The 25041-nt window shown below is 38.0% G+C and overlaps 3 protein-coding genes across 6 annotated transcripts; all 3 read left to right on the top strand.

The window, feature by feature from the left end:
* The first annotated feature begins 2433 nt into the window (after positions 1-2433).
* crema (cAMP responsive element modulator a) lies at positions 2434-15282 on the top strand. 4 transcript variants are annotated; one of them, XM_008433887.2, is made up of 8 exons: positions 2434-2530; positions 3852-3965; positions 4052-4180; positions 6718-6806; positions 6879-7021; positions 7913-8075; positions 12933-13092; positions 13692-15282. In XM_008433887.2, the coding sequence occupies exons 2-8, from the start codon at positions 3858-3860 to the stop codon at positions 13788-13790; spliced, it is 891 nt and encodes a 296-aa protein (XP_008432109.1). In that variant the 5' UTR covers positions 2434-2530; positions 3852-3857; the 3' UTR covers positions 13791-15282. The 4 variants fall into 4 exon arrangements, with proteins under 4 accessions (XP_008432109.1, XP_008432107.1, XP_008432108.1 ...); XM_008433885.2 differs by having other exon boundaries at positions 2436-2530; positions 7899-8075; XM_008433886.2 differs by lacking the exon at positions 2434-2530 and adding an exon at positions 2814-2917 and having other exon boundaries at positions 7899-8075.
* A 2697-nt stretch (positions 15283-17979) lies between these two features.
* LOC108167086 (tripartite motif-containing protein 16-like) lies at positions 17980-19653 on the top strand. Its single transcript, XM_017309971.1, has 2 exons — positions 17980-18283; positions 18383-19653. The coding sequence occupies exons 1-2, from the start codon at positions 17980-17982 to the stop codon at positions 19651-19653; spliced, it is 1575 nt and encodes a 524-aa protein (XP_017165460.1).
* A 2893-nt stretch (positions 19654-22546) lies between these two features.
* Positions 22547-24247, top strand: LOC103479544 (tripartite motif-containing protein 16-like). Its single transcript, XM_017309835.1, has one exon. The coding sequence runs from the start codon at positions 22547-22549 to the stop codon at positions 24230-24232; it is 1686 nt and encodes a 561-aa protein (XP_017165324.1). The 3' UTR covers positions 24233-24247.
* Positions 24248-25041: the final 794 nt, after the last annotated feature.

Genomic DNA, 25041 nt, shown 5'->3' with positions numbered 1-25041 from the left:
TTAAAGTCTATACATAGAAATGGCTTTTGGGGAAAAAAAAAACAAATGTCATTGTTAGCTATTATTTAAATAGCTGTTATTTAAAGCTGTGATCTGGTTGTCATTTGTGCCATTTTTCATACACCTTTTGTCATAAAATTAATGCAAGAGTAAATGTACAGATATCACCACAATTGCTGTTAAAATTTGAAAAAAGTAATTAAATAAAAAATCTGAATAAAAAAAGAAATTTAAGCATTTTAATGTATATGATCTTCTTTTATTGAGATGGCTTCCTGTTTCCTTGTGATACAAAATGTATGTTAGTAAAACAGTATTCAAAATGGAGAAAACTAGAAAACATTCCATTTAAGCAAAGCATATGTGTGTTGATCTTAAGTCAGGAAATGATTACAAGAGAAATCCACCGACTTAAACTTGTCTATTATCTATAATTGAATCTGAAAAAAATAAGTAATTTTTTTTTTTACACAGTGAAAAGTACTTCAGTAATCAGTTTAATCATAAATATTGAAAACACACTTACATCATTTTGCTTTTCATGAAGTATTCTTACTAAAAACCTGCATGATGATAAATTTTTGCAAAACAAAGATCGGTTAGGATGGAGGGCACTCAAAGCATCTCAGCTCTAATCTCTGTTCTAAAATCACTGCTTTAAAATGCAGCAATCAAATTCTTGCGTTATCTCCTTTTAAACTTTAAATATATTTATATTAATTCATATGCTACAATTATAAGAAGCTACTAAGAACATAAATAAAGACATCCTCAAGTTTGATTTAACCGAAATATTTGTGAAGTTTCTTAGATTATGATAGTCAGGCAGGAAAAGGGCACAGCAGATGCCTGAACGTCTCTTTGATGGTATTAACAGCATGTAATTGTGTTCTGCGTCTATCCCAGGCTAATTTTGTGCTAAAGAGTTGTCTGGCACAGAGTCGGTGTGACTCCCTGCTGTCGGCCTTTTGAGCCACCCGAAGGTTCCCCTTCTCCGGCCATCTGGACCTCCGTCGGCCATGATGAGGGACAGCAGCAGGGTAAGATGATACAGACCTGAGAAAATAAAATGCAACAGCTCTAACTACTTACATATGTTAGTATGTAAAACTTAGAAACATCCAAAATGAAAACATGCTGTATTTTTCATTGTAAGAGGGCTTTTCTTACCTGCAAGTCATACATTTTGCCTCAAGCCAGAGAGATGGTGGAAACACTTTCTTTTGATCTTTTTTCCTCTATTTATTTTTATCACACTGCTGAGTATTAGCAGAAGCTTTGCCCTGTGGGATGGCGCTCTTTGATAACAGCGGGGGCAGTGTTTGAACAGCACGGTCTCCTGTGGCATGCACAGGGGACAGATGGTGACTCTGGGGTCAGTTAGAGTCAGATCTAAATAAAGATTTTTCACCAAGAACACAGAAGATTACAGTGCTTTTAAATTACAATGGGAACACAGACGTCATGACATCAAAAGGCTGGGATCAACTTAGTTACTAACATTACTGATAAACACTATACTTCATAAGCAAAAGCATTTTTCCCTTGTGTTATGCTAGTTATGACCTCTGAATTTTAAGATATAGTTATAACAAAGAAAGCAAATTTTCAAAAATTTAAATGCTTATATACTGAGAATTTACATACATACAATATCTTCAATAAATAATAGATTGTATTCATTTATTCATATGTAAATTAAAAAAAGTGAACTATTTTATCATATCGAATTATTTATTAACTAAAATCGACGCATGTTTGATAAAAGAAGAAGAAAAAATTTGAACGTTTTGGTATGTGCACGATTTAGTGTTGATGTAATACTATCTATTAGACGTTAGGGGGCGACATTACTCTGCTCTGAAAACAAAACATCCACAAAACCAGACCATATAAATTTTGTACCTTATTTAGTAAAACATATTTTCACCAAAACTGTTTTTTGTTTTTCAGGTTCACGTCTTGATATGCCTGTCAATACTGTTAAAGTAGGCTTAACGTAAAGATAAAGTTTCAGTCATTAATATGATAAAATCCTTCAGTTTACAAAGTCAACAAAACCAACCAGAGCCAAAGTTAGTAAAACGAATTAAAGTACAACGAATTATCTTTAATCTCTACATGTGCCCGCTACCTTATGTAAACAATATGGTTAGGTCGTAAAAAGACGGGTTACACGGAGAAAAACAGCAAAGTTCAACATTTTATAAAATTTACTTATTCTGGAACATTATGTGAAAATCGTGACTACAAATGTTCTCTTTTCCCCCTTTGGCTAGCTAAAAGTCAACAAAAGACGATTTGTGCCAACGGTTGCTGTGTTTGTACCCTACGGGCTAACTAGAACAAAAGTAACGAAGTGATTCCTCTTGCGTTCCCTAGACGATCTTCGAAGTTAAACTGACACGTCGAGCGACATTTTCGGCACAGCATCATCAGCGCTGACGTGGGAGCTACGTGAGAGAAGGCGAGGCGCAGGCCGTCCACCCATACTGTCATTAGTGACGAGTCAGACTACGTAAAAACTTCGGTAAGTCGCCGTAAAGCTGTCACTTTCTTTTTAGGAGGGTCAGCGCCGAGCCGCTGGAAAGTACGCAAACGCATCCCCGGTGCGAATTTTTTCCTTGATAAAAGTTTTTTTTTTGTTGTTGTCGTCAGTAGACAGCAGAACAACATGGTGAGGGAAAAAAATGATATGAGAAGCTTCGGCTGTCAGCAGTTTGTGCAGCTCTGCGTCAAGTCCGAAAGTGTAACGTAGATCTGGGAGGACGAGTGAAGGATTCCTCTTCAAAATAAAACATTTTTGAAGCAAAACATCTTGAAGACGTCAGTTATTTTAACCTAATGTCTCGAGAAAATATACTAACTTTACTGAAATAAATATACACAGAATACAGGAGTGAAATCTAAAGATGAAGTAAGAGAATAATATTTTTAAGACTTGAAATTTTATTTCTAAAACTGAGAGTTGAAGTTTTGTCCAACCCGTTAATAAAACGTTTAACCTTTCACGTTCATTCGCTGTCATGTTATTTACCCAAGGCGTGGTTCCGTGTAAATAAAATATAAATCTGGATCACATCATCTGCACCTCTAAAATCGTGACTTCTGCAACCATTTAAGAGTTTTGTTTTTTCTCATGAGTAAAAATGTAAAGCTTTAAAGCTGAGAATTTAAATGTTTGTCATCTTCTTATGATAAATACTGGTATTTTAAGTATAAAGTAGTTTTCATTAATTTTCCAAACATCGAAAAACAAACATTTCCCAAAGTTTACCCACGATTAATTATTTTAAAAATATAAAAATATAAACAATCTTTTTCCAAACTCTTAAATTGTGACTTTAGGGGAATATATGTATTGTAGAAACTCATTATTTAATGGTTTAAAACTATAGATCTTCTGTTTAATGAATGAAAACTTTGGGTCAGAAGTGGTAAACATATGGGTCCCAGATATGTTGTGCAACTTGAACTGGTTACCAGTTCTACCAGTGGGCAGCCACATATAATAAAGACATTGCGTAAGTCAGTGCAAACATTTCACAGACTGAGAAGACAATCAGTTTCATCAAAGATTTGAATTTAAATCAATTTACTTACAAAAGTAAGCAATTGAACTTTTGCCATGTGGAACATTACTTTATTTGACAGCTCTTAGAAAAATGTAACGTTTCAGTTGTTTATTTTTGTGTTTTTATGATGCAAAAAATAAAATTAAATAAAATTTGATTTGATGTGTATAAAGGAGATATTTACAATAAATGTATTGTCGAGAAACCCATAGGCTCTGCCTGATACCGGTTGGTGTTCGTCACCGTTGCCATGTTAATAATTGTGCGTATGCCTAGGTGACCATGGATTCATTGGTGTCGTCTCAGCTGGAAAGCAGTTTAAATGATTCAGTGACAGATGGAGAGAAGGATCACGGAGATGCCAACTCATCTCCTGTGGACTCCAGTCAGGTTCGCTCACATTGAGCTGTTTGCTGCTTCCTGTCAGGTATTACGTCTGCAGATTTCTGTGTGACGTCATTGATTTGTACCAGCAGGTTTTGTTGAAAACAGAGTCTGAAGCTGCTGTTGTCCAGCTGTCTGATGGTCTGACCACGTCGGTTCAAAGACTCATCCAAGCCCCTCAGACCTCGGTGATCCAGTCCCCACAGGTCCAGACTGTTCAGGTGGGAGCCAGAGTTTTAATAGTTTCTTTATAGTTTAGCTTTACTTCAGTGTGGCTTTTTGTTTGTCTAATTCAGTTAGTTTTAATTTGTGTGTGTTTGCTTGTGTTCATTAATTAGATATGGTTTGGTTTTAGTTAATTTTAGTAGTAGTTGTAGTTTTTTCATACTTTGGTACATTTTTCAGTACAGAATTAAAAAAGTCAAAGTTTTGTATTGTGATTATGTATACATTTATTGGGTAATAAATACTCAACAGATTATTCAATTATTATTATTATTACTGAACAACCAACTGACTTTTGTGTTTTCTCTCAACTTTTGCTGTCGCCATTTTGCGGACTATTGTAAGTGCCGCATCAGTTCAAAAGGCTAATAAATAGATTCATAAACATGAAAACGAAGGATATTATATCTGCAATTTCAGTATATTTTAGTTAGTTTTATAAATGCACAGTATAGTTCCTGTTAGTCATAGCTTAACCCTTTAACCTGCATGTCGTTTTTCCATTGGCTCTGGTGTAATTCTAGTTGCTTATCTGCATCCAAATAAAACTCTGAATCTCATTTAGGTCCACATCTAAACATCCACAGATCTAAAGCTTGACTTCATAATGTAGCAGTGTTTGTGAATGAACAGCAGCTCTGTGTGAAGTTTCACACGTCAGAAACTAAGCTTTATATGCAGAAGATTTTTTGTTTGTTTGTTTGTTTCTTACTACAGTTGCAGAAAACAATGCAAACAAGAGAAAAGCTCAGCTTTTCTGACTGAGAAATAAATACATTTTCTTTTTCAATCCAGTGCACTGAACAAAGATCTCAGCACATTAGCACTAAAAGAAAAAACAAAACAGAGCTTAGAGAAGGGAAATGAAACAGTAATTAACAGGAAACGGCATCAGCAAATGTGCAACATTAGTTGCAAAGTGGAGCCAAATTGTCATTTCATAAGTGTTTTTATGTGGAAACCAGCTTGCAGGAAGATTAAATCTGTGAATTGCACGGTGGAGCTGCACTGATAAACACCACAAAGTGGTTTTGTTGTCTGTTTTCAGCGTTTGGTAATTGTGTTTTCAGTATTCTGTTTCAGATTAACAGTTTTAGAAAATCCTAATTTAAATTGATTAAAAGCTAAAATAAGATACCTAGTATGCTGCTTAGGATTAACACTACCACATTATGCACATGTGGAATAATTTCTTTCTTTTCAGAGCATAAAATCTGTTATTCTACAACACAGTTGAAAGAAATTGCTGATAAAGCCGCGTTTAACTTGGCACTGTGGTGTAGTGCAAATATCCTCGTCTAATGATACCAAAACAGCCTTTATGTTGGTGACACACAACTATTGCGCCTCAGTCTGAGTCATAAAAGCCAACAGAGTGATGACACAACCCCAGATCTACTGTATATTTAATTTTAATCCAATAATACACTTTAAAGGCGAGACATTTACAAGCATATTCATGCGAAAATGGACCCACACTTAGAGAGCAATGCACTAAATGACTATACAGCATTAAATGGAGTCTGTAGAGTCTCTGTTGATACTTGTAATGGGTTGAAAAGATTAAATCTGAAAATTATATCCAGCTCAAATTCCCTCTTTGACGTCAAAATGACTTGAGCAAAGAAAACACCCCCCTGCTACAAAGTAATAACAATAAACATTAGAGATCTTTGACTCACAATTTTTACAGTTTCTGGCTGAAGGACTCGTATGCCTTGCTGTTTTCCACATTTAGTTACTGATAAAGTACCCGGTATTGCATTTTATTTGGATTTTATATGTTAGATTAACACAAAGTAGTGCATTATTGTGACGTAGAAGGAAAATATGTTGTTTGCATTTTTTTTTTTTTGCAACTAAATATCTGAAAAGTAGGATCAGAAAGCACCTGTGTGTAGTTTAAATCAGTATAAATCCAGCTGATCTGTGAAGGCTTCAGAGGTTTGTTAGAGAACAGACAGACTTATGCATATGGGGCTGTATTAGTGCCAACATTTAGACTATTACACACCTGGATAAGGCTACTGTACTCGGTCTGATGTCAGCTACTGATCTGCAGACCGACAGCGGTAAATGAGCCGCAAATGAGAAGGAGAATACTCACTGTGTTAGCTTTGAAGAGGCTGGTGGTGGCAGCATCATGCTGTGGGACTGCTTTTCTTCTGCAGGGACAGGAACATTGTCAGCTGATGGGAAGATGGATGGAGCTAAATACAGAACAATCCTGATGGAAAACTTGCAAAACAGGAATCTAGGATGGACAATTACCATGCACAAATCTATGCATGTTCATGTTTTAGAATGGCCTAGTCAAAGTCCAGTTTTTCCCAAATGAATTGGATTAATGGGGGAGTGAATAGAAATTAGTTCCACATTTACTTTCCACTTTATAACTATGTACCCCTTTGTGTCTGTGTTGCATAAAATGCTTTTAAATAACAACATCAGTTTGTAATTTGGGGAAATGGGGAAAAATCAGAACAGGGATGGGATGAATCCCAGGTATAGCAACTGCTGCCTGTTTGTTCAGATTGTTACAGTTGCTGAACTGGAGGATGGCGGGTCGGTTGCGAACACGCAGAAAAGACGGGAGTTTCTCTCCAGGCGTCCGTCGTATCGGTGAGATGCAATCAGCAGAAAGCGAAATGAAGACAAACAGCCTGTTGTTGAAAATCTGTTTGTTTTCGCCAGAAAAATCTTAAATGAGCTGTCGTCGGATTCGCCGGCGGTTCCTAAAATCGATGAGGAAAAGGGAGAGGACGAAGCGGCGGTCTCCAGCAGCTCCACAGAATCAGTTCCCAACTCAATCTACCAAACCAGCTCCGGGCAGTACAGTCAGTACACAGGAAAACTTCACATTATGTGTTCTCTGATTCTAAACACTGGAAACGCTGTGCTTTTATTTTCCTGCTTTCCTTCCTTTTCTGACTGGAAACTTTGATTTCTAGTAAACAGCTGAAGTATCAGAAGTTTTATAATTAAAGAAAAAAATGTATGGTTTAAATATAGTTATCATTAGCATATGCAAATAATTGGAGCAGTTTTTTCTTGTACTGTTCTGATTCAGCGTAAAAAGTTTTCAAGATTTTAAAAAGACAATTTGATGCAGTAGTTTTAATTTATTATGGATTTTCTCTAATTTGTTGTGTCTGCTTTATAAAATTATACACAAACATCCAGTGATATTTGGATAAAATCCCTGATTCATCCCTGAGTTGTTCCTGGACTATTTTCCTTTAATTTTAGGTGACAGTTTGGGCAAGATGTAAAACTTTAGCAACAGGTTTCTCTAAACACACATCAAAAATCATTTTGAAACTTTACTGACACTAAGCTTTTGGAAACGCGTTCCCAAAACCCCGACTTTAACCCTGGTGAAAGTTTGTGTATGCTTAAAAATATGATCTATGCTGGGAAACCATTCAGTTTAAACAAACTTTATCAGTCCTGAGAAGAATAGTGGTCAAATATTCAGCTGGATTGTTGTTATCACTAATGGAAAATGAACCAAGTATTCTTGGGGGTGTATCAATTTGAGTTTTTATGTATAATTTTGACTAAGAAGGAGAATAAATTAGAAACCTGCATCCAGTTTTTGTTTTTATATATCAACAAAACTGCTGAAGAATTATTGAAGGGAATTAGTAAAATCTTCATTAAAGGCCATTTGAGGCGGCAGCCTGGTTAAAACTGAACTCTGACCTCACACAGTTGCCATTACTCAGGGCAGAGCGATCCCACTGACCAGCCCAGCAGTGGAAACCCTTCAGGGGGCCCAGACCCTGACGGTGACCGGCTCCCCGACCCCCCAGACCGGAGCCGCCATCCTGCAGGCTGCAGACTCATCACACCAGTTCTTCTTACAGGGAGGACAGGTGCTCATCCAAGGTAATGTAACCCAATCATCACTCTGAAAAAGCTCCAGTTCCACTGGCAGATTATTGATTGTTGATTTAAAACAAGTGGCTATATTTTGCTGAAAAGTTACTTGTAAGTTAGGAAATGAGGAAAAATCAGAACGGGGATGAAGCCCAGGTATAGCAACTGCTGCCTGTTTGTTCAGATTGTTACAGTTGCTTTACGTTTTATCTATTCAAGCATATTAACATATTTCCATTCAAAAATAGACCAAAAATACTTGGTAAGATGTTGTGTTTTTTGCAGTGCATGAGTAAAATTCATAGTAGTTTGTCCAGGAGGAACCAAACCAGTGGCTTGATGTCGCTCACTTCTCCCTCAGGACGGAGCAAAACTGCAGAGCGACTTGTTCCTTCACATGTTGTCACCATAAAAGTCACAAAATCACTGCTAGATTTGTCACTAGTTATGGAGCCCCCTTTTTTTTTTGCGTTACCTCGCAAAAGCAGTTTATTTTGTATATAGTCACAATTGTTAATTTCAAATTTCAAATATATACACATTTAAAAAGCCTCAGTGAAAACAAGGTCTTTATTAATCACAAAACGACAATCAAAACTGTCAGGTGTGACTTTAATACCCCATGAAAAAACTCAGAAAAATCTTATGAAAACCTTACATTGTAGCAGAAGTACGGTGACCACCGTAAGAAAGACATTCAGTGTTAAATTATGCTGCATGAACTGATCAGTACATTATTGTGAGAGAATGCAAAACCTATTGCGAGGTAACACAAAAGTTTTTTGAGGTAATGCAAAAGAAACATTTTTGTTTCCCTTGTCGTCTAGAGTGCTCCGTAGCTAGTTTCTTTAAAAAAAAAAACAACCTGAGATCTGCTTACCCCCCCTCAGCTCATCCCCACACTTGGCCACGCCCCTCAGTGCCTATTGGCCCCGCCCACTTTGGTGAATTTCTTTCAGCATTTGTCTGGGTTCTGGTTTCACTGAGGGGTTTGTTACTTTTTAAGAGTTTGGTGTTAACACCAAGAAAGGAAATGATGAATACTGTGGATGGAAGACGGTTCTCACTGTGCATACTAACTCATATTAAGGTATAATTGATGTTTAAACTATTAAAAGAGATTGTTATTAGCATTTTTCTTAAGTATTCACTGGTATCAGCGACTCCCAGGCGGCTGTAGACGCTACGCCGTGCGAATACTCGGGTCCACTGTGTGGGGAAGGTTGGGTGAATTCAAACTTTTGCACTCACTTCTTATTACAAACAGTAACTCTAGTTAATGTTGTGTAATAAGTAAACACCCTGGAAAGCCAATGTTGTCCCTTAATGAGTGTTTGCAAACTTTCCCACTCAAACTGTACCTTCCCTGTTTATTATCAGTAGCAGAAACGTTACATTTCTCCAGTAAAGACCTGCAGTTAAATTGTTTTCTTTAGGCTCAACTCTTATTCGGTTGGACTCAGCTTGTGGATATAACCTCCAACAAATGATGTCAAACCTCAATTATATTTCCCCTCCTTGTTTTTACCTTCTTCCAACACACACAGGCAGTAAATAACTGCCCGACTGTTTGCATGGCAGCCACTTGGGACACAATATCCTCTTGTTTGTTGAGCGTCTCTGTAGTTGCGTCACTGGTTCTAAAAATACGCCACACTCCTCCTCCTCCTCCTCCTGCCCTTCCTCCTCCTCCCTCCCTCTCTGCCTGGCTCACATTGTGTTTCTCTGCCTCTCCGTCTGATCCGCACGGGCGGAGAAAGGGGAGGAACCAGCGCTATAATCCAGGCTGTTTTACTGACTTCAGCGGGCACCAGTGATGTCACAGTGATGTCAATGCCTGTAATTGTAAACGGGCTGCAAAGTTGGAGTGTGAGCACTCTGAAAGAGGGAGAGCAGAGAGAAAACAGGGAGTAAAGAAGGAGATTTAGATTTAAAAAAGAAGTAGAGGAGGATTTTTGGAAGATTCTTTGCTGAGGTTTTTTCCTTCCTGCCGTGGTGCTGGATTATTGGAAACAAGAGATGGCTGTTACCGGAGATGAGACTGAGTCAGGTAGTTTACTCACTTATTTTTATACTCATTTAAGTTGCTAAATGTTAGTTATTGGTGCTATTTTGTGAAATGGAAACGATCTGTAAGTTCAAACTGATCCATTTGGATAAGCTGAGAAGTAGATTTGGACATTGTAGCTTTATGCTTTTTTTTTGGAAATAAGAGTCCGACAGATCTGAAAGCGTTCAGTTTATTTGTGTAGAGCTGTCTTTTCTGAAGCAGTAAAACACACACAGATCTTCTTAAGTGGTTGTCAGGCAGGCAGGCAGGCGGGCAGGGAGGGGGTGAAGGAGCGGGGCGAGTGGGAGGACCGGACCGGTGGTGGGGGGGTGAGATAGATGCTGCTTTGACGTCACTGTGTTTCCTGGAACACAAGCAAGGCAGCGAAGAGAGAATGCAAAACGTGCGAGAGAGACGCACACGCTGACGTCAGCACGGCCCGAGTCACTGCGTTATCACAACCCGAGAGAAAAGAGTGCAGCGCTCTGTGTGTGTGTGTGTGTGTGTGTGTGTGTGTGTGTGTGTGTGCACCTGTTGCGTCTCTTTTTGAATGAGTGTGTGTGTCTGTGTGTGTGTGGAGAAGACTGAAACTATGTTAGTGCAGAGAGAAAAAGAGAAGCGGGAACAGAGCAGAGCAGTTACTTGTTGAGTCACTTGTGACTCAACTCAAGAAGAACATGAAACCACAAACAGAGCTGCTGCTCCCCCCACTTCACCACAGATGACTTTACTTTCCTTTTTAAGAAAAATGTTGCTTTCCTGCAGTTATCAGCCGCCAGCAGGGCTTTGATAAGCACAGCACCACCTCCCAAATGCTTTTTCCTCCATGCTGATAATGTTTAGCTTGAATGGACATTTTTGAAAATGACTATTATTTGTTTATTTTGGCCCATAAAAGAATGAAAGAATGCAATATATTATAGTCTGACCGTCTTTGAAAAAATAAAAAATAAAAAATTTAGTCATTCACTATAAATGCTGTTCCAACTAAGCTCTGTGATTCTTGTGGCTGTAACCTTGAGAAATAACCAGTTTGACTGTGTTTATGCAAAAACAATTTACTTTTTCAATTTAAACCAGAAAAGCTGCTGCTATATAGTCTAATATTTATTGTCACAGTTATAGTTATGAAGGTTCTGGGTTCAAATCCCAAGCTCTAAACATGCACGCATGGTTTCCTCCCACACTTGACTGTTAGGTTAACATGACTGTTAGGTATGAGTGTGTGCATGGTTGGGTGTCCTGCATGTTTCCATGTTGCCTGGCAACCAGTACAGAGGGTAACCCGCCTCTCGCCCAATGGCTGCTGGAGATGAGCACCAAAATGGGTAGTAGTTTAGGAATATTCTTCCTTTTAGCTCAAGTTCACTTTAAAAAGTAACACTTGGATTAAATCTAATGTCAGCTCCTCATAATGCCCTTTAATACTGCATTTGCATTAATAAGACTAACAGGTGCCACTGTGATAGTTCCTGTTTTCCACATTTGGAAATATTCTACATCGGCTTGAATGTGTCCGTCTGTGTTGGGCTTTTTTCAGTCAGTTGACAGGCAGTGTGCAGCAACAGTTCCACACTTCCAGTCCTGTCAATGAAGTTACTTTAAACTAGGGATCCTTTCAAATAGGATGTACCAATTTGAACGTTTGGGCCGATATCAATATCCGACATTAATATTGTTGTTATGGCCAATAAACGATATTATATTTGTTTCACTACCATTTTGACACCTTTGAAAAAAAATCCCAACCAGAAACAGATGGGAACAAGATAAAAATAAATATTGGTTGTTCACATCGACTCAGTTTATTTATCAGACTGATACCAATGTGTTAAAAAAAGGACTGAAATCGGCCGATATGATGTCGGTGTGGATATATTGTGCATCTCTACTTTAAGCCGCAGAATGTGCAGATTTTGGGCTACAGAACTAATCCTGATGTAGCAAATGTAAAACATAAAGATGCTTCTTCTTAAATATTTAAGCTGATGTCGCCTGCATAAGAAAATGTTGAAAATTCAGTTTAATTAATCAGTCGACAGATCCATCTGTCAGTCCTCCAGAAAGCAATTTAAAGTTCTCCACGGAAAGTAGAGAGCATAGTCATCAACAGATAAACAATAAAATAAACAATAATAAGTGAAACCAACCATAAACTCTGTCACCAGTAGGAGGTGATAGATCACCTTCCCATTTTCCCCTGGACAAAAAAGTGCCCATCTGAAATCTTTCTTTTCAACAGTGTGTGGCCCAGGACAGGATGTGGTTATTGATTTGAAATTTGTGTTCAATCTGTCCCTGTAAGGCAGTAGCAGGTGGTGCCCGTTTTTCCACTTGAGCTCTGCTCCCCAAACGTCTGTGCACGGCTCTGTGTTTTTATTTGGATGCATTTCGAGACCAAGGAACGAACTGGATTCTGTCTTTCTTTTCTCCTGCCGACCAGACATGTGACTTCCAGCAGCTGCAGCCGTTTAATCCTGGAGCGTCAGTCACTGGTTAAGTCATTTACAAGGAGAAAATGAATGAACACATGAAATGACATTTGGCAGCCGATTTGCTGTTTATAGATAATTGCTTTCAGGGACGCAGGAATTTAGAACATGATGACTCCTTGCGAATGAATAGGTTTGAATCAGAGTTCACAATGGCATGTTTATATGCGGCGCTTTAAAGCACCGCATATAAACATAAAAAAAGCAAAAGCTGCTAAAATTGCACGCCGTCTTTATATTTCATGCAGTTTATGTGAAACAAGAGAGAAAGAAGTTTGCAAAGTGGTCAGCAATGCTTTAGTTTTGTTTCTTGTCGGCCCACAGCTGCCACAGGAGACATTCCAGCCTACCAGCTGCGTTCGCCCAACTCGGGCCTGGCTCAGAGCATCGTGATGGCTGCGTCTCCCAGCAGCATGCAGAGCCCGTCGTCGCAGCACGCCGAGGAGATCACCCGCAAGAGGGAGGTCAGGCTGATGAAAAACAGGTAGGAAACGGAAACTTCGACAGCCGCAAAACATTTTTATTAATGAATGAAACTGGAATGGATATGGTACAGTTTTGGGCTTAAACCAATAAACTTGAGTGATTCTTGTCACTTACTATTAGCCAATGACATTGAAGCTCTACATCTTAATTTGACAAGTGAGCTTCAGCTATTAGACACACATTGCTCTGAAACTTTTTTTCCATCAAAAATACCAGTTTAAGTTCATCTCAATCTAATAAAATTGCCCTCATACTATTGGATTTTTTAAAAAAAAGTTGAATGTCTGTCCCAAAGGACACCAGCAGATACGATATATTAGCCAACGTTTAATTATTTAGTGTTAAAATGCAAAGATAAACAGTTTCTGTAAACATTTTATAACTTCTTTCACAGTTCATTTATTTTATTTAGTATTTTCATGTCTTTTATGAGTACAAACACATATATAAAATGTATTTTTTTCCCTTTATCTCAATTCTGAATGGCTAGTTGGATACATTGTTTTTGCTCTGTAGATGAAAATCAGGTCTGAAGGAGTTAAACCAGTGTTTAGTCAGTTTGCTCACTAACCGTTGGGGTTTCTCCTCTTTCTGCAGGGAGGCAGCGCGCGAGTGCCGCAGGAAAAAGAAAGAATACGTCAAATGTCTGGAAAACCGCGTAGCTGTGCTGGAAAACCAAAACAAGACACTGATTGAAGAGCTGAAAGCACTGAAGGACATTTACTGTCACAAAGCCGAGTAGCAGAAGACAGTTCACAGACTGCTGCAACATATCAGAAAAGAAGGACTGCAGAACAAAAAATAAACTGCTTTAATCGTCTTTGTTTCTTTGCTCACTCAGGCCTGACGTACGCCAAATAATAAACTGTTGTGGAGATTTCAGACAGCGCGAGCTTGCCAGTTTTGCTCTTGTTCTTAACCTGTGCTCTTTGCATGTGGAGACTCCTGAGTGTCGTAAACTCTGCGCTTGCTGTGGCTGTTGTGCGCGAGGCGAGGCGAGGCAACGAGAGCCGGTCAAACGGAGGGGGAGACAGGAAGAGGAGCCGCAGATGCTTCCTGGAAGTCGACTGAGAATTTCTATCAAAAAAGAAAACAGCTGGAAGTGATGGAGGTGGGAAGGGTCAGCCAGGTCTCACAGCCAGCAACTGTTTTTTTTTTCTGTTTGAGTTTTTTATTTTTGTGTAACCCGGGTCAGATGAGCAGGAGGCAACACAAGATCCACCAGCAGCTGCGACTCAAAGCGTGTTTACCTAAAGATGTGCGATTAAAGCTTCTGTTTTTGGTTGTTGCATCCTCAAAAGCACAATTAGGGAGATGTGATGTCACTGATTTCATTATTTCCATCTTAAAAAATGTTTCTCTTAAAATTTAAATGAAAGTAAAAGAGAATTCATTGTTTGCAAGCGAGACGACAACACCTGAATGTAAACCATGTTAGTAAATATCAAAATAAATTTATTTTTCTCTGCTAAAGTGAAACGAGTATAAAATCAAAATCAAAGAAAGTACAAAATCTTCTGCACGAAGATTACTTTCTGTAATCTTGTGTTACAGAAAGTAACACAAGATTTCAGATTTAATTCTTTAAAATAACATATATTCTGTGAACATGTGTTATATATATTAAAAACTTCAGCATAAACTGTTTTTAAGTTTTAAATGAGCGCCCTGTTTCTGAAATCCCTCGATGATGAAAGAAAACTGTATTTGTTTGTGTTCTGATTATTGAAGATACTCTGTTCAAAGGGTGATGCCAGTTTCTTAGTCTGTTTTCTAAAGGACACTTTATTTTAAAATGCAGCTTCTTCTTAATAATTCTGCTGACAGGTAAAAGATTGCTTCACTTCTGTCTGTTTTGACATTGTTGAGTTTATTAATTGTTTTAATTTCTGTTAATCATACTGAAATTTTGCCTTTTGGGTGCTGAAGCTCTTCTAGTGGCAGTAAAGTATTTATTTACTGTTTAACTCCGTAACATCTGCATATTTGTCATCAGATTTCCTATTGCAGTTTGTACTTTCAGAGGAGTCTCATTCAGTTCAACTCTTAATATAAAGTGAGGCGCATTTTATTTTGCATTTAGCTTATTTGGGTTTAAATAACTTCATCTTTTGTGTTCTCTTGGTGTATTTTTGTGTTTGAATTGTACAACTGTTTTTTGTTTATCTAATAAAATTTTTAAACCTGAGAGCTTTGGATTATTTTATTTGTCGATATGAAGTCAGTTTTGCTGTCAAAGCCAAGAAATTGTTAATCAATGCAGCAAAAAGTGAAAGAACACCAACATACAGTTTAAACCAGATAATTACACACACTGCCAAAAGAGCCAAAAATAGATTTTCCTCACTATATAATACACTTTTTCTGGTTTAGATCACTTAGAATGATCAGAATTACATGATTTTTAATAAACTTTATTACTTTTCTTGAAATTAAGAAGTTTGATTGGCTGTTAAATTTTTTGAATTTTACCATCTCGGTATTTTTTCTTTGTTGTTAAAACATATTTGTTCTTCATTCAGTGGGTAGAAAATCCAGAAATTTTACTCAACAAGAGTTTTAATTTTTACCAACATCTCTCTTTAGACTGGAAGTAATATTAATGTTTTGAGCAAACCAATCAGAGTCCAGACTTGAATCTGATAGAGAATCTTAAACAGAGCTAAAGATTAGGGTGATGGTAAGGAGGGTTTCCTACCTCACAGACTTTGGAGCTCATCAAAAATAAATAAGAATATCAGTGAAAACTGGTAAAAACAGGTAGTTATTAAAAAATGGCTTGATTACCATGATAGCACAAAAATCATCTGATTTACATCATGAGCCACGAGTCCTAATGCCTCTATCCAGCTCACGATTATCCTGCCATCATTCATAAACAAGACGGGGAAAAAAAGTAGAATTTATGTTACAATTAGGCAAAAAAAAAAAAAGTATAACTTACATTTGTGAATCGGGAGAGGTCCACTGACACCATCATCTTTTAATTAGTTACCAAGTGCTTCTTAGGGGTATTTATTTGATTTTGACAAATTGATTTATAGCTTTATAGATACATATGGTGAGGCTAAAGAAACACGTCAGGTGTTAAGACACTCGAAAAACAAAATGTACTAAAGTAAGAGAAAAAGTTACAACTGGGATGGCATGAAGTCTCCTAAACGTTTTCATGAGTACTTTTAGTTTTCAAGTGAGACCTTTAAATAATGTTGGCTTCTTTCTCAGTGAATCTGATTTATTGCAGTCTAAGCACAAGCTGTACTGCTCTCTGCTCTTTCCTCTCTTACGTCAGAACCAAAAGAGAAGGTGAAAGTTTAAGTGAGCTCGTCCAGTTAACGTTTCGTGACGCTGCTTTTCAAACATCTTCACGGCCTTTGCTCCAGCTCGGCTAGAGTGGAAATTTCCACCTTGTTTCAAGCCGCCTACAGGAGAGCTGAAGCCGGTCACCCTGGCAACGCGATCGGTGATTCCTTAAGGCGGCAGCGGGAGCCCTCTGCTGGTCATAACACGTTACTGCAACCTAAATCATAAACTGAACTACACAAACACCTTGAGCATGGTATATTGATATTAATATTGAACATTCAGTCTGATTGCTATTAATGTATTTTCAGAAAACATGAAAACCTTCATGTTATAATGTGTTACTAACCAGCGGTGGGGAGAGTAATGAAGAGTAGCACTTTTTCAACATATTTTCAGTCAAGTAAAAATAAAAAGTATCCAAGAAATTATTCAAATAAGAGTGAACAAATATTTGGCTAAAAAGTCTACTCAAGTGCTGAGTAACCAATCAAATTATCAATCCTTAAATATTTAATAATTACATAATCAGAAAATATAAAGTTAAATGGAAATTTTTTTATTTTAAGGAACAAAATGACAATTCATATAAGGAACAAAAAATAAAATCAGACAAAAGAAAAATTTTCCAAATCAATTTTCTTTAAAAAAAACCCCAAAAAAACATTGCAGGTGTATCTGAGTCTGGTGATTTCTTTAAAACAAATGTGTTCATTCAGTGGGTAGAAAATCCAGACATTTTACTCTAGCAAGAGTAGCAATACTTCATAATAAAATTACTCAAGCAAAAGTACAGCATAGTAGAAATACTACAAAAAGTATATATTTTTTAAAAAGTTATGCAAGTAAATAAAATTGAATAAATGTTACTCAATATTACTCAAATCTAATAATAGCCTTGGATTGTGGTTGTGCTATGAAGTCTCAGTCTAGTTGTACTTACATAGTTAACCTGTGAACAGGAACACTTATGACTATTAACTGGACTGTAACTTTGGACTGACAGCCTCTGCAGCCTGTTCTGTCACATTGAACTTATGAACTATTCCTCAAAACTGTATCTGGATGAATATTTAGAGTCTTTTTCAATGTTTCATTTCCTTTTCCTTGTTGATGGTAATCATCTCTTCTCTGAATGTTTTGGACAAAATTCTTGATGTATTTTTAAAATGCAATAAAACACGACCAGCACCAGTCCAGGTATTTAAGCTATTCAGTTACAAACACATGAGGCAACTGCTAACATCAAGTGAGACTGAAATTAAATATGATTTGCAATTGTGTTTTCATGTGAAGATTACAGTTCAGATGGTCAATTCAGTTCAGAGTCCTAGGAAGAATGTTTGATTTTAGATGATTCAAGAAAATCCAGAGAACAACAACAGAACTGAACTCTGATCTTTTTTTTTGTCTCATATCTTGTTCCACTGAAGCAAAAATGACACATTAACTCACCGAGCCTGTAAATCCAAACATTCATGGCCGCTCCTCCATATCTCTTTGCTACCATGCCTTCAGAGCTCACAGTGAGTTTCTGTTTTAGAGAAACTGAAAGTGTTTGACAGTCACACTGAAGAGAGAAATGGCGCAGCAAGAAAATCAGCCTGACCGACTAAAATTATCCTGTTCGATCTGTCTGGATCTACTAAAGGATCCGGTGACTGCTTCCTGTGGACACAGCTACTGTATGAACTGTATTAAAAGCTTCTGGGATGGAGAGGATCAGAAAGGAATCCACAGCTGTCCTCAGTGCAGGAAAACCTTCATACCAAGGCCTGTGTTGGAGAAAAACATCATGTTAGCTGATTTAATAGAAGAGCTGAAGAAGACTGGACTCCAAGTTGCTCCTGCTGATAACTGCTATGCTGGACCTGAAGATGTGGCCTGTGATTTCTGTACTGGGAGAAAACTGAAAGCCATCAAGTCCTGTTTATTCTGTCTGGCCTCTTACTGTGAGAAACACCTTCAACCTCATTATGATTCAGCTACATTTAAGAAACACAAGCTGGTGGAGCCGTCCAAGAACCTCCAGGAGAACATTTGCACTAAGCATGATAAGCTGCTGGAGATCTTCTGCCGCACTGATCAGAAGTCTATCTGTATCATCTGTTTAATGGAGGAACATAAAGGCCACAACACAGTGTCCGCTGCAGCAGAAAGGACTGAGAGGCAGAGAGAGCTGGAGGAGAGACGAGGAAACATCCAGCAGAGAATCCAGGACAGAGAGAAAGATGTGAAGCKGCTTYADCAKGMGGKGGAGGCCATCAATCACTCTGCTGATAAAACAGTGGAGGACAGTGAGAAGATCTTCACTGAGCTGATCCGTCTCCTCCAGAAAAGAAGCTCTGATGTGAAGCAGCAGATCAGATCCCAGCAGGAAACTGAAGTGAGTCGAGTCAAAGATGTTCAGGAGAAGCTGGAGCAGGAGATCAGTGAGCTGAAGAGGAAAGACGCTGAGCTGGAGCAGCTCTCACACACAGAGGATCACAACCAGTTTCTCCTCAACTACCCCTCACTGCCAGCACTCAGNGRGTCGACABNCTCATCCAGCATCAACATCCGTCCTCTGAGACACTTTGAGGACGTGACAGCAGCTGTGTCAGAGCTCAGAGACAAACTACAGGAYGTCCTGAGAGACWCATGGMCAAACATCTCACTGAAAATCACTGAGGTGGGTGTTCTTCTGACAGAACCAGAACCAAAGAGCAGAGATGAATTCTTAAAATATTCATGTGAAATCACTCTGGATCCAAACACAGTAAACAGACGGCTGAAACTATCAAAGGGGAACAGGAATGTGACAAATATGGATCAATTTCAGTCTTATCCTAGTCACTCAGACAGATTCACTGGATGGTCTCAAGTTCTGAGTAGAGAGAGTCTGACTGGACGTTGTTACTGGGAGGTGGAGAGGAGTGAAGGAGGAGTTTTTATAGTAGCTGCATACAAGAATATCAGCAGAACAGGAAGTGGAAATGAATGTGGATTTGGACGTAATGACAGATCTTGGGCTTTACATTGTTTCCAAAGTGGTTATAAGTTTGGTCACAACAACATCTGGACCTCCATCTCAGGTCCAGTTTCCTCCAGAGTCGGAGTGTACCTGGACCACAGAGCAGGTGTTCTGTCCTTCTTCAGAGTCTCTGAATCCGTGACTCTGATCCACAGAGTCCAGACAAGATTCACTGAACCGCTTCATGCTGGAGTTTATATTTATCACACTGGAGACTCTGCAGAGTTCTGTAAACTCAAATGAAACAAATTACTTTCATTCAAGTTGGGTCTGACTTTTAATTCATAAACTCTTTACTCTTTTTTTGTTTCATGTCTAAATTGAAAATAAATCTGTTGTCAGAGAACTGTTCTAGTTATGTTCTGTTGTTCTGTTATAATGCTTTCCAGGTAGTTAGAAATTATTGGTAAACATATTTCTATCATGCTTTTGTTTGAACACATGTAGTTGCATCTTGATGCATATGAAACTATGTTGAATATTTGTGGGCCAGTCATGACCTAATGTGTCGTGCTGTAAGTTTTGTCTTAGGTTGAAACTCACAAGAAAGTTGTTTCAGTTATTAATTTCTTTGGTTTTCTGTAAAGATCAAACATCTTACATGTATATTCTGTCATTCTTACGGTACGAGGAAAAAATAAACGCTGTTTGAGAAGATTCAAGTTGTTCTTAACTCCAATGCATTTAGTTAAAATTTAATGTGTCAGTTTCAGCTTTTTATGTCCATATTCTCATTTAACTGGAATAAAGATGATAAAAACATTTGAAATCAGTTTGTCCATGTTACTCAGACTCTCTTATTAAGATGATAAAATCTTTAAACTTGTCACACATTCAACTTAGAGTTATGAAACTTTTCAAGCCTCACAAAAAATAAAATATATAGCTGTGTTGAAAACTGTTCAAAATTCACATGAAAAACATTGTTGATTTCTAAATCAGTTCATTCCGACAAAATAATTAAAAAAGACTTTCTAATTTTGCTGAAAGCCCTTTTTACTTTCTCTTAAAAAAACTACACCACTATTCCAGTAATACAAAATATTCCTAAAATGCAATAAAAACAAAAATAATTTTATCCTTTGACTACAAACATCCCCCTTTTTTATTTGTTTGTTTTGCATTAAATTATTGATTGAAAAATTAGGAACAGAATACTTTAATAAAGAAGTTAAATGTGAACGTACCCTGGTTAGATGTAAAATAGTATCCATCATATAAATAAAACAATAATACCAACACAGTCATCAAACATTACATTTACAAACACTGCATTCTAGCTTGACATATGCAAAAATATGTGCTTAATTAAGTTAAATAAACAATATCATAAATATATCTAATGCTGACATTTCTGTAAATTTAGTTTGAAGGTAAGATGAGAAAAGAATTGACTCATATATTTACAAGAAATGCTTCAAAAGAAGAGAAACTGTCTGGTGAAATATTTTACTGAGTAGAAGTATCCAGTCTCCTCTTCAGTTCTTGTAATTTATGTTCACAGCTGATTTAAGACAAACAAAATCAGAAAAAATACAAGGCATCAAAAGGGTAGACACACATTCCTTCACATTTTTTAGTTTTTCTATCCTGGATTTATTCTTTATAAATTAATTTATAAAGAATTCATAAACAATGATAAAAACTGAGTTTTTACTAAACATTGAGAGTTTGTTTTTGAAAATATATTCTAAAGCAGTAGTTTATTTTATGTCAGGTTATCAAACAATAACTGACATGAGAGACAATTACTGAGCAAGTAGGACTAAGCTGCGTCACTCAAACAATAATAAATCGAACATTTCTCAAACAGAGCTTAACCTTGGAAACGGACCTACTTTTACTTAAGTTCTGAAATTAAAATTGAATCTAATTACAAATATAAGTATATTGTGAGGCAATTTACAATAATCTCCCAATGTAAACATGGGATTGGATTGAGTCTTTTAGAAAACATCCTCACTGTTTTTAATATGTTCAGCTAAACCAACGTATAATATTTGCCATAACATCTGATGAATGCATTTTCTGTGTTTGTACTGTACATGAATAACTTTTCCTTTTGTGCACCATCTGGTATTTTATTGAATGTGGATGATACCATTATTTTTTATTATAGTAAAGACACTGCACTTTAGTGCCTTTTATTTCTTATTGAATTGCACATATCTGTAGTTTGCATGTGTATTGTATGAGAGCATCATGTCTTCAGAGAGCTTGTTGAATTTTAAGGTTATCTTGCTTTCTGTTTAAATATTGTAAGGAAAATATTCATAAATAAGTTTCAACTTATTAAAATGAAACTGATCCAGCACTTCTCATAATGTAGCACAAGTTGCTTTACAGAAAGTAAAAGCAGAAAGACACCGTCTGTCAGTTCTAGGTTTAAACAAAAGGATTTCAGATAATCTAAAGGGGTAAAAGCTTTAAACTTTAAGTTTCTGTTTTAATTTGAGCATAAAAGACAATTCTTCCTCTGAAACCAAACTATAAGAAGAGAGATCTGATTTGTTAATTAAGTTCTCGTCCCTCTGTTGTAATTTATATGTTAAACACATTGTCCCTCTCATTCTGCAGGATATTTGTTACTCTTACATATTCATGTGTTCTACTCCTCCCCAGATCTATGATCTCAAACTGTGAGAACTGGGTAGTAAAGGGCAGGTTTGCCTTATTCTCATTTCCTTGTTCGCCAGGCTGACAGCACAGACCTGCTGCTGCCTTTCAGAGCCAACACTACATTCTGTTTCACAGAAAGTGGAACTGTGACAGAGAATGTTGCAGTGAGGGCGTCGGTTTGAGCAACTAAAATTCAGCTGGATTTGCTGAAGTATCCAGTAATTATTCCCAGTATAGACAGCTACGGTATGAAGTATTACAACCTTTTTAAAATTCTAAACCTTGAGGCATCATATTAAGCTAATATAATAATCTTCTTCCCGAAAAACAAGAAAACAACAGAACTAAACTCTGTATTGTCTTGCCTCATTTCCTTGTTTCACAGAAACACCTTAACTCACTCTGCCAGCGAATCTAAACTATTTATGCCACTCCTACATATTTCTCTGTTTCCGCCCCTTCAGAGCAGATGCCAAGTTCAAACTGAAAGTATTTGAGGGTTACAGTTAAGAGGAAAATGGCGCAGCAAGAAAATCAACCTGACCAACTAAAATTCTGTTGTTCGATCTGTCTGGATCTACTGAAGGATCCGGTGACAATTCCCTGTGGACACAGCTACTGTATGAACTGCATTAAAACCCACTGGGATGGAGAGGATCAGAAAGGAATCCACAGCTGCAGTCAGTGCAGGAAAACCTTCTTTCCAAGACCTGTGCTGGAGAAAAACATCATGTTAGCTGATTTAACAGAAGAGCTGAAGAAGACTGGACTTAAAGCTGCTCCTGCTGATCACTGCTATGCTGGACCCGAAGATGTGGCCTGTGATTTCTGCACTGGAAGAAAACTGAAAGCCATCAAGTCCTGTTTAGTCTGCCTGGCCTCTTACTGCGAGAAACACCTTCAACCTCATTATGATTCAGCTACATTTAAGAAACACAAGCTGGTGGAGCCGTCCAAGAACCTCCAGGAGAACATCTGCTCTAAGCATGATGAGGTGATGAAGATGTTCTGCCGCACTGATCAGAAGTGTATCTGTWRYCTCTGYWYWVTRGATRAMCATMAAGGYCAYRACACAGTGTCAGCTGCAGCAGAAAGGACTGAGAGGCAGAGAGAGCTGGAGGAGAGACGAGGAAACATCCAGCAGAGAATCCAGGACAGAGAGAAAGATGTGAAGCTGCTTCAACAGGAGGTGGAGGCCATCAATCACTCTGCTGATAAAACAGTGGAGGACAGTGAGAAGATCTTCACTGAGCTGATCCGTCTCCTCCAGAAAAGAAGCTCTGATGTGAAGCAGCAGATCAGATCCCAGCAGGGAACTGAAGTGAGTCGAGTCAAAGATGTTCAGGAGAAGCTGGAGCAGGAGATCAGTGAGCTGAAGAGGAAAGACGCTGAGCTGGAGCAGCTCTCACACACAGAGGATCACAACCAGTTTCTCCTCAACTACCCCTCACTGCCAGCACTCAGGGAGTCGACACACTCATCCAGCATCAACATCCGTCCTCTGAGACACTTTGAGGACTTGACAGCAGCTGTGTCAGAGCTCAGAGACAAACTACAGGATGTCCTGAGAGACTCATGGACAAACATCTCACTGAGACTCTCTAAGGTGGATGTTTCGTTGTCAGAACCAGAACCAAAGAGCAGAGCTGAATTCTTAACATATTCATGTGAAATCACTCTGGATCCAAACACAGCAAATGTAGAGCTGGTACTGTCAGAGGGGAACAGAAAGGTGACCAGAACAAGTAAAATCCAGTCTTATTTTAGTCACCCAGACAGATTCACTGGATATTATCAGGTTCTGAGTAGAGAGAGTCTGACTGGACGGTGTTACTGGGAGGTGGAGAGGAGAGGAAGAGGAGCTTTTATAGCAGTCGCATACAAGAATATCAGCAGAGCAGGAAGTGGAAAAAAATGTGGATTTGGATATTCTGACAAATCTTGGGCATTAAATTGTTCCCAAGATGGTTATAAATTTGGTCACAACAATGACTGGACCTCTGTCTCAGGTCCAGTTTCCTCCAGAGTCGGAGTGTACCTGGATCACAGAGCAGATATTCTGTCCTTCTTCAGCGTCTCTGAATCCATGACTCTGATCCACAGAGTCCAGACCAGATTCATTCAGCCGCTGCTGGCAGGAGTTTATGTTTACATCATTGGAGATTCTGCTGAAATCTGTAAACTCAAAACAAGTAATGCTTAGGTTAGTTTCTAACTTTTAGTTCAAGTATTTACACTTTGTTTCAGGTTTACAAATATATGAGTTCTTCACAAAAAAGAGTTCAGTGTGATGTATTTGCTTTATTTCAGTCAAAAATGTGGGAGATTTACTTATGTTTCCCATTGAATACATTTTGTTGCATCATGAAATAAAACGAAAATTGAGATATTGTGATTTGAGTTATTTTCTAGGTATTTTAGTATGAACTTCTAAATAAAGTTATATTGCTCAATGTTTGCGGGCTGTAAAAATCTAATCTTTTAAACATAATTTGTAATTTCAAAGGTAAGAGAAACATAGCCTGCAATGCAAATTCAGCAAATAATTTGGCAGAAAAACTGCTAAATCTTACTTCTCGCTAAGAGCAAATAGTCTATTGTCCGACTTGAATTGTCAAGTGTGGGTCGCCCTTCGAGCATACCACATGCGAAGACACATCACTCACTGCTCACGGAAGTCAAGATGGCCGAGCGGTCAAAGGCGCTGCGTTCAGGTCGCAGTCTCCCCTGGAGGCGTGGGTTTGAATCCCACCTCTGACAAAGAGGCATTTCTCACTTGCCTGGACTTCACTCTCATAGTCGTCATTTTAACTCGACTCCTGGACATTCGGTGTAAGTCAGTAAGGCTGTTGAAATGGAGGACCGATTGACTGACTCTGCATTTGGTATTAACACATGTAAAGAGTGACTCGTAAGTGAATTCTCAGAGCAAAGACAACATCGACAGACCTGCGTGAAGTCAGGATGGCCGAGCGGTCTAAGGTGCTGCGTTAAGGTCACACTCTCCCCTGG

Source organism: Poecilia reticulata, linkage group LG17 (assembly GCF_000633615.1).
Source record: "Poecilia reticulata strain Guanapo linkage group LG17, Guppy_female_1.0+MT, whole genome shotgun sequence".
NCBI classification, from domain to species: Eukaryota; Metazoa; Chordata; class Actinopteri; order Cyprinodontiformes; family Poeciliidae; genus Poecilia; species Poecilia reticulata.
Note: the sequence above shows the minus strand (reverse complement) of the source record. Positions and strands in the feature narration are given on the sequence as shown.

Bases quoted from the DNA above. Each gene is read 5' to 3' on its own strand.
- crema (XM_008433885.2), top strand. From the start codon at position 3,858: ATGGATTCATTGGTGTCGTCTCAGCTGGAAAGCAGTTTAAATGATTCA. The intron at 6,807-6,878 runs GTGAGATGCAAT...TGTTTTCGCCAG, and splicing joins TCCAGGCGTCCGTCGTATCG to AAAAATCTTAAATGAGCTGT. The intron at 8,076-12,932 runs GTAATGTAACCC...GTCGGCCCACAG, and splicing joins AGGACAGGTGCTCATCCAAG to CTGCCACAGGAGACATTCCA.